Source organism: Lipophrys pholis, assembly GCF_963383615.2.
Source record: "Lipophrys pholis genome assembly, chromosome: 14".
NCBI lineage: Eukaryota > Metazoa > Chordata > Actinopteri > Blenniiformes > Blenniidae > Lipophrys > Lipophrys pholis.
The window spans coordinates 16,550,205-16,559,663 of record NC_137633.1 but is presented as its reverse complement, the minus strand read 5'-3'; the positions used below and the strand labels follow the sequence as shown (position 1 = coordinate 16,559,663).

Genomic DNA, 9,459 nt, shown 5'->3' with positions numbered 1-9,459 from the left:
ATATGGTCGGTGCATTTTGGAGCCATAAGCGCAATCATTAAAGACGCAGCTGCGAAAACAGGAGCTGAGCGTTTGTCGGGAGGCTCTGAATGTTGGGAGTTTGTTGGCGCCGCAGCACTTTGTGCCCCGGGAGATGGGCCTCTTCAGCAGGTTCACGGGTCGCACAGAAGCGAGCGGAGTGGCCATTGTGCTTTGTCATTTCACAGGTGACTCACATCACTACACTCGAGCATGCTGGAGGTAGAGCACTCGGAGATGCTTGCAGCATTCAAAATGCATGATTTTCAGCCTAGTGCAAACAAATCGCTTTAAAAGATCAGTTTAATCTATTTCGAGCTGTTATTATGAGCCGGGAGAGTTGTTCAGATAAAGAGACTGAAGCGGGGTTAACATCGGCGTGTTGGACAACTCTTCACATACTTTACCCAGCCTGAGAGCTGTCAACTTTATTATTTGTTTTTACAATACACTGCGCATATGATTTACAATGCAGACTACTAAAATAATGGTCAGGAGGTGAATTGCCACAAGTTAATCTGCCAGAGATTTTGCAGTGATATAATGCGGTGCGTTCATCTCCACGTCGTCAGTGTCACCGCTTGTTTGTGTTGAAAGGTTGAGGGCGTAAGGCTGCTTCAATCTCTGAGTTGCTGTCATCTGATTGCCCCCAGAACGCTGCACAGGGAAGGCAGAGAGAACAAAATAAGAGATTACATTATCAGAGCACAATGTTCACTCCATGCCCCCTTTCCCATCTTCAGCATCATTTCTTTATCTGTTCCTACACTCGCCTTCTCGATCTGTTATATGTTCATTTCCATGCAGTCAAACCGCCAATATTGAATGTCACAGAAGATGTTATATCTTTCCTGCAGTCAGTGCTCTTTACTCTCTGTTCTTTCCTGCAGGATCAAATGGACGTATTGTAGTTTCTAACAAACAATGGAGGATTAAATCATTAGTTTATTAACTCTTATATGCTGTTTGGGTCAAAAAGTAACTCGTTTCAGCATTTGACTGCCGTACAAATCCCATAATTGATTATTTTCCCTTGAAATGTCATGACTTTTCCTGAGGTGAACCAAAATACCCCTGAAGCCTTCGAAGGGTAAGGAGTGTCATTTTTTGCACACTCAGACCGTTGTCAGTAAGATCCGCACCTCATCTGTTGATATTGAATTCAGATCCACTTTTCTGGGTCGACTCAACAAAAACACGGCGGTTGAGCAGTGCTGAAATCTGACAATCTGCTGGTATGTTTTCATGTTTTACGTAAAACAGGACATGTTATTGTGTGGTAACAAATGTTAATGGACATTTAAAAAAAAAAAAAAACACTCCAAATTGGGGGAATTGTTCACATGGGAAAACAATGAAAAATTAACTGTATGTAATAATTAAACCACATACTTTTATTACTAAACCTGTTTGTCATGAATTGAAATGATAAAATTAACATTAGTGCAGAATCATTAATCATTTGCACTTTGTGAATAAAGACCTAGCAGATTTTAAAATTGAAAGCCCGTCTAATGCCGATGAATCAGTTGAACAGTATTCAAGAATATAAACTCACCGGCCACTTTATTAGGTACACCTTGCTAGTACAGGGTTGGACCCCCTTTTGCCTTCAGAACTGCCTTAATCCATGGTGGCATAGATTCAACAAGGTACTGGAAACATTCCTCAGAGAGTTTGGTCCATATTGACATGATAGCATCACGCGGTTGCAGCAGATTTATCGGCTGCACATCCATGATGCGAATCTCCCGGTCCACCAAGAGGTGCTCTATTGGATTGAGATCTGGTGACTGTGGAGGCCATTTGAGGACAGTGAACTCATTGTCATGTTCAAGAAACCAGTCTGAGATGGTTCGTGCTTTATGACGTGGCGCGTTATCCTGCTGGAAGTAGCCATCAGAAGATGGGTACACTGTGGTCATAAAGGCATGGGCATGGTCAGCAACAATACTCAGGTAGGCTGTGGCGTTGACACAATGCTTAATTGGTACTAAGGGGCCCAAAGTGTGCCCTACACTATTACACCACCACCAGCAGCCTGAACCGTTGATACGAGGCAGGATGGATCCATGCTTTCATGTTGTTGACGCCAAATTCTGACCCTACCATCCGAATGTCGCAGCAGAAATGGAGACCCATCAGACCAGGCAACGTTTTTCCAATCTTCTATTGTCCAATTTTGGTGAACCTGTGGGGATTGTAGCCTCACTTTCCTGTTCTTAGCTGACAGGAGAGGCACCCTGTGTGGTCTTCTGCAGCTGGAGCCCATCCGCCTCAAGGTTGGACGTGTGGTGCGTTCAGAGATGCTCTTCTGCATACCTCAGTTGTAACGAGTGGCTATTTGAGTTACTGTTGCCTTTCTATCAGCTCGAACCAGTCTGGCCATTCTCCTCTGACCTCTGGCATCAACGAGGCATTTGCGCCCACAGAACTACCGCTCACTGGATATTTTCTCTTTTTCGGACCATTCTCTGTAAACCCTAGAGATGATTGTGCGTGAAAATCCCAGTAGATCAGCAGTTTCTGAAATACTCAGACCAGGCCGTCTGGCACCAACAACCATGCCACGTTCAAAGTCACTTAAATCACCTTTCTTCCCCATTCTGATGCTCGGCTTGACCATGTCTACATGCCTAAATGCATTGAGTTGCTGCCATGGGATTGGCTGATTAGAAATTTGCGTTAACGAACAGTTAGACAGGTGTACCTAATAAAGTGGCCAATGAGTCCTCTCTCTCTCTCGTCTCTCTCTCTCTCTCTCCTCTCTCTCTCTCTCTCTCTCTCTCTCTCTCTCTCTCCTCTCTCTCTCTCTCTCTCTCTCTCTCTCTCTCTCTCTCTCTCTCTCTCTCTCTCTCTCTCTCTCTCTCTCTCTCTCTCTCTCTCTCTCTCTCTCTCTCTCTCTCTCTCTCTCTCTCTCTCTCTCTCTCTCTCTCTCTCTCTCTCTCTCTCTCTCTCTCTCTCTCTCTCTCTGATTGCTTCCCTCAATGATCACTACAGTGGATCATGTGATCACGATCAATTTGGCACACGTTTCAAGCCGGATGCTTTACCTGAAGACAGGTAAAAAAACAAATAAAATTCACCTTTTAAGAACAACAATGTTTTTTTTCAATGTATCATAGAACCTGAAAAGAAAAAAGCCTGTGGAAAATGTTTAAGGTCTGATTGGAGATGTAAAACCTTCGGATGTACCTTAAAAACGGGAGTGATGATGTTGTTTTTGAGTGAAGAAGGCTATGCTTGTTTCTAATGAAGCTTTCAGAAGCCTGGACTTAACTCCAAGGTCATCTTTCATTGACACATCCTCAAAAGGCACAGCTGCATTGACGGAGAGATTTAATCAAACAACCAGTGTTTTTCTGAGGCATGAATTTACTTTCTGCAATAATCATACATGTTAACACAAGGACCTCTTTATGGTGATCTGTTTGGTGTAATTAACCTATTTTTGACACCGAGACTTTGCACCCAATTGAAATGACTTTGTTTATACTCACCTTCTGACTGCAGAGCAGAAAGAGCCTTTAAATCCGTCTTCTCTCTACTGGGAACACAAAGACAGTTTACAGCCTTGTAGAGTTATTACCTCACGCTCTCTTTGAGAAGCAGCTACTTTTTCCACACTAAAAATGGCTAAAAAGAAAAAGGCAGGTTATCGTTTTACATAAATGTGAAACTACGTTCCGGAACAGAAATCATTCATTGTAGGCAGATCCTGATCTGAAAGTAAAACAACTGATCACTTCAGTGGGTGAAAAGACGCATTCATGAGTACTACAATTCTATAACAAAACTATATAACAAAAAAAAAAACGGACTGATGTGGAGACATGTATGAGATGTACGGTCGACACAGGCGAGAGACAGTGTCGCAGGGGCAACTTCCTTGACTCCTGTTCTAATTGTGCCAAAGGACTTCCACAAGGCCCTCTTTATTCAAAAATAGTGCGCCGACAGGGTTGCCAGGTTCCCATAGCTGTGGCGATATCGCTATGTAAATGTGTGACCTCCAAAAAGGCTTTGATCTACCTCAATGCATATGCAATAAGGCCCCCCGTTCCACTTTTAAAGGCCTCCTCTTTAATTTACATCATCACAGAGCCTATTCAAAACCCCACAATATATCCTCATCATCTCCCAGGTTAGCACACATCCATATGGCGGATTTGTTTGGACCGTCCATACCGGGGCTGTTTTCACACTATTTTGGGGAAATCCTAAGAAATGATGCCGAGTTTGACGCAGACAAGGCAAGACAACAAGCGACGTGGGTGTGTTTCCTCCATCTGCATCAATTCAAACTTGTGACCTCTCTGATTGTCACCCTCTCAATCACCCTCATCTCCTCATCTCTCCCTCTGCTAAATCTTGGCACATGCGACTGTACATTGAGGACCAAATTACTCTGGCTGCTTTCCAGTTGCCATCTTCTAAACTATATATTGCTGCTTTGCACCACTTAAGGCAGAATCAAAGGGGGGAAAAAAAGAATGCACCTTCCTTTCTTAACTGTGAGCAGATTGCTTTGTGTTATAGGCAATACACCATAGAGCTGGTATAATCATTAGAATATAACCTTTGCATTCATATGCTGATGGGACTTCCTACAGGACATTTGGATGATTTATGCATCTGTTCAGGCAGCAAACTAAACCTCCGGCACTTAAAATACAAGAATATCAAAGCTGGGGAAGAGTAAGAATGACAGTAAGAGATGAGAGAAAAGCATCGACAGAAGAAGAGATAATCAGCCCCTATGAAAGTATTTTGGTGAAATAAAAGGTTTGGTTAAAAAAGAAATGTGACCTACACACAGGCCAAAGGAATAGTGGGTGTTGTTGTTTTTCTTGTAATATCTCCTTTGAATGTCATGTGACAAATGTGCTTCAACCACATTGGACTCTCGATGCAAACATACATCACAATACTAGTCTTTGTGACCCCCCCCCCCCCCCCCCCCCCCAAAAAAAAAAATGAGTAAATATACATTAAACCTGCTTTAACATACAATTCAAACGCACTCTGAAAGGGAGATACAACCTGAAAAGAATATGGTGACAAATTTTAAGCAATGTACACTTAAGGGACAATATCTCCATGTTATATAAGCCCCACCACTAAATGCTACAGCTAACGCATTACTGTCAAAGCAAACACGCGAGCATTAAAGACTAATCAGTGTACAGCACAAACAAATGAGTAAAAAACCTTTTGGCTCCTCAAATGCAATGAACTACAAATTGATTCTTATCCACTGCGGATGAGAAAGAGATCGAAGACAGTCAAATATGTGCAAACTGAGCATAGCATATAGCCACTGGCTATTTACAGTATATTTAGTTCAAGGAGTGGTGTATAGTGCATATTAGACTTTCTGACCTCTTTCTCTCCGTCAGACGTGGAATTACCTTCTATTCTCAACTTCTTTATTTGTTCTTTCTGCTTGTAGAGCTCACAGATCTGCTCAACAAAAAGAAAGCAATCCACCTGCTAGCTGCATTCAGCTTTTTATACCAGGTAAGAGATAAAGCAGTGACATGAAACCACAGGGACTAGTGCATCCATTTACAACTGCTAAGCAACGGATCCCAGCTCGACCCTGCTGCAGAAAATATAGCAATAATCTATACGATTACTTTCTATCCTTTGCCACAATAATAGCGCCGTTACGCAGAGTAAATTAGGCTTTTCTTTTCTCGAACTTCCCCCCGGGATGGGAATGGTCTATCAGCTGTTCCACTTCAGAGAGGGACAGTACTGATTTCAAGACAGGGCTATTACCATAGAGAGCCCAGCCTGGATCTGACCCCACCAATCTAATATTCCGTTTCCATAAACATTTATGCCAGTTCATCTTCTGCTGAGTTTCCCTTAATTGAGGCAATGATCTGAATATGTAAGACTGGGCCAGGCCAGTGTTTTACAAGCTCTGGTAGACAAAGGTGAATGTAATGTGTAAAATGATGCAAATTATAGCTATTGTAACGTTGTCTTTTTTTTTTTTTTTCCCGCCCGGCGCCTCGTCGCTCTGACGCTTTCTCTGGCCTTTGCAATTGTTTCATATTGTTGTTTATCTCCTCTTTTAACAGTTTTTGTTTTGTGTGTGTGTGTCTGCTATGCATCACTGAGTTCACAGTGACCTTTAGAAATGTGGGGGCTTCAAACACATTACACAGAGCCTGAGGGAAAATATTGGGACCGGTCTTTGAATTTCTGAAAAGGTATTAATTTACTTTTGGGTAAACTATTTTTCAAATGTTTTTAGTTTCATTATGTTTGAAGTGGATCATCCAATCGAAGAAGATATTGTCAGCTAACGTAATGATTCACAGCATACAAATAAATAATCAAATACCAACAGTGAATAATGTAACCACATGCAGAGATTCTTACTAGAGAATAAGTGACCCACATCTGTAAAATCCAACAGCATGGTGACAGGGAGACACTCTGCTCATTATCTCATTGTGAAATAAAAATAAAAACCACTACTGCACTTTTCTGACAATTATACACCTTAGATGTGTTATCATATTTAATAAAACTGATTAGTGTGACATGATTTAGTTAAACGGCCTAGAAATGAATAGAGAAGGCTGAAGAAAGGTGCAACCCTCTAGACACTGTATGGAAATGCCACCAGTGTTTAGTTTATATAGTAACTAGGGGTGGATTAGTACTAATACTCACAATACTGCAATCAAAGAGTATATGTGATAAACTGGGGACTTATCTGCCTTCATCAATCGTCAGATGGTTTTGCACTGAAATCCTAAAAAGAATAAACAGTTTAAAAGATGGATGTATGAATAGACTATTATGAACTTTGTTGTTTTTGCTACTGAGTGTACATTGAATTATTATTCAAACTTATTTATCTGCTCCTTTCAAGCTACTATCGTTCTTTTTACAGTGAAATTATTGTTTTGTTATTTACATCTGTTCACAAAACTCGCTTAACATAGTCCATTTTTAAATTAAAAAATGTTTATCTGAGATATATGCTTTGATTGTAGATATTCAAAAGGGTAAAATAAAACAAATGTCAGCATTTGAAATTCAACCAAATACAGGTGAAAAAAGTAAGTAATACTTTAAAAAATGTTAACTCATATTTAAGAACAATACTTTTGCTTGTTCTTGAGTATAATTTAGGTTATTTAGCACTACAGGAAACATTCCTCACAGAACACCAAGTCTTCTGAAACTAGTTTCCCACCATCGCTGACAGGCTTTGCCAGGCTTCCTTGAGTTACTAAAGATGCACTTCTGTAATCACCCGACAGTATTTCACATATAATTTGACAGTCACATTAGGCAAAAGGACGACTGTCAGTGAAAATAATGCTTACCAAGCATATAATGCTGCCTTGCCCATAGCCAGATAACTGCTTTTATTTACCCTGCCTTTTTTTAAGCTCCTGCCTCCCACACACAAATGCTAATAGCACAATAGCACTTTTACGCAGCTGTGCTTGTCTAAAGGTAAAGGGAGACCCATCACCTCATCATTCCCATCAACTCCTACTCCCATCCCAGCTATGACCCTGCAGAAACATTGTTTAGGCTCCGTTTAGATGTACTCTACTGGGCCTGAATGGTAGCAGGATATAGCCCTCAGTGGGGGCAAACAGTGACAGGCAACTGAGTGCAGGGTGAGTGGGCGCTCTCTAACATGTGAGTGCTCTCTGCTGGCGATGAGTGTGTACTGCAGCTCGGAGGAAGAGGTGCCAGGCCAATGATTGAACACCCGCCATGCTCTCCTCCTGACTGGTGCTGGTCTAGTGGAGCCAGCCGGAGCACAGGATGGTGGAAGGGCAGATCATTTATCTCATGATGCCCATTGTTTTTCCTATGCATCATCTGTAATGCTTTTTTAACATATACGTAAACACCTGTAAAGTTAATTTAGAATAGAAACTATTAGGATGCTCCATATGACATCATAAGAGCAGTGAGAATGTCCTTTTTACAGGGATCACCACAGCCAGTCATTGTTACACACACCACACAGACAGACAGACAGACAGACAGACAAGAAGCAGGATTCAAACCTCGGTCACCTATTCAAGGTCAACACTTATCTGAAATATCAGCACAGATTAAATTTCTGTTAAATCGGCATGCTGGATAAAGATTTTGCTTATCTGAAAATGTTCCATGTTTGCTTTGGAGGCTGAAGTTGTGAATCAGTTTAGGCTTTACTCTTGCATAGTTACATGTATGTGTTCATTAAAGTTTACTCTGTAAATATAGTACAAAAAAAACAAACAAACATAAAAATTGTCTTTAACTCATTTCTTATCGACAACCTGGAAGTCACTGTTACAATCAGTCAGTGTCAGACAGTGACCTCCTCTGGTTGGAGTCTCTAAATGCTGCCTATGTGGTTTTGCTGTCAGTCTGGTTCGCTCAGTCTTTTAATGAAATTCTTCAAACTGGAGCTGTGCGTCAACTAACGTGTGCTCAGATGTTACAAATACGACACAATGAATGTGTGTTCAGAATAATATAGATTCCAAATTATACATTCAGAGTCATTGTTGGTGAGATTCATCTTCACAGTGACATTATATGATGCATTTGAACATCTAAATGTATTTCTCAAGTCAGAGTTACGTGCACAATTAAACATCCCTTTGTCTAACCCCCCCCCCCCGTCTCTCCCATGTCCCTCTCTCTCTCTCCATCCTGTGAGTTGTCAGAGATTCACACACAGAGCCTCCCAATAGTGATGGGGTGGGTGGGTGAGAGAGAAAGAGAGAGAGAGAGAGAGCGAGAGAGAGAGAGTGAGAGAGAGAGATATTCTGATTGTGACACTCTGAGTGATTTGGGGTCGAATGCTTGAGCACATCCTGTTGTCCAAAGCAAAGCTGTAAACCACTAATTGTTGAGTCAAGGTTTTTGTCAAGCAGGCACTAGGCACAACAATCATCACACCGTTTGATGGGCCCAGGATTTTTGTTTTGTCTGCATCTGTGCACATGTGTTCAAGCATTTTCAAAAAAAATTTAAATAAATAAATAAATAAATATAAATTTTAGGATGAAACACATAGGAATGGAAAGGGTGGAGGTGGATGGAAAAAAAATTAAATAAAAATGAAAAAGGAGTGGCATCTGAAATGCCTACAGTATAAAGGAGCACAATGATTCTTTGCACGAGAGGAAGCAGTGGCATGCACTTGCATACAAAGGGGAACAAGTGGTCTTTACATGGAGTGCAGCTGCTTATTAAGACTCACTCCTTCGTGCATTATTCCTTTCATCCCCACTCAACCACAAAGTGATTTTGCTTTGCCACTCACAAAGACAGCAAAAGATTTCTAATGGACAAATCCTTAATAAATGTTGCAGATCAGTCGCTTCCCTGCGAGTTATAATACAATAAACAGAACATTCCATAAAAGTATCTAAGTGAAAAACACTGTGTGGGAGA

The 9,459-nt window shown here is 41.2% G+C and overlaps 1 protein-coding gene across 4 annotated transcripts in view; it reads right to left on the bottom strand.

The window, feature by feature from the left end:
* Positions 1–388: 388 nt before the first annotated feature.
* The window catches only part of kiz (kizuna centrosomal protein), a 28,425-nt gene continuing 19,354 nt past the window's right edge, over positions 389–9,459 (bottom strand). For 2 of the 4 annotated variants that reach the window (XM_080479675.1, XM_080479677.1), the window contains exons 14-15: positions 3,519–3,565; positions 389–675 (exon numbers count right to left, since the gene is read on the bottom strand). In XM_080479675.1, the coding sequence (XP_080335801.1) occupies positions 593–675; positions 3,519–3,565 (130 nt within the window). In that variant the 3' untranslated portion in view covers positions 389–592. The remainder of the gene's footprint in view (positions 676–3,518; positions 3,566–9,459) is intronic. The other 2 variants (XM_080479676.1, XR_013935964.1) reach the window with 2 other exon arrangements.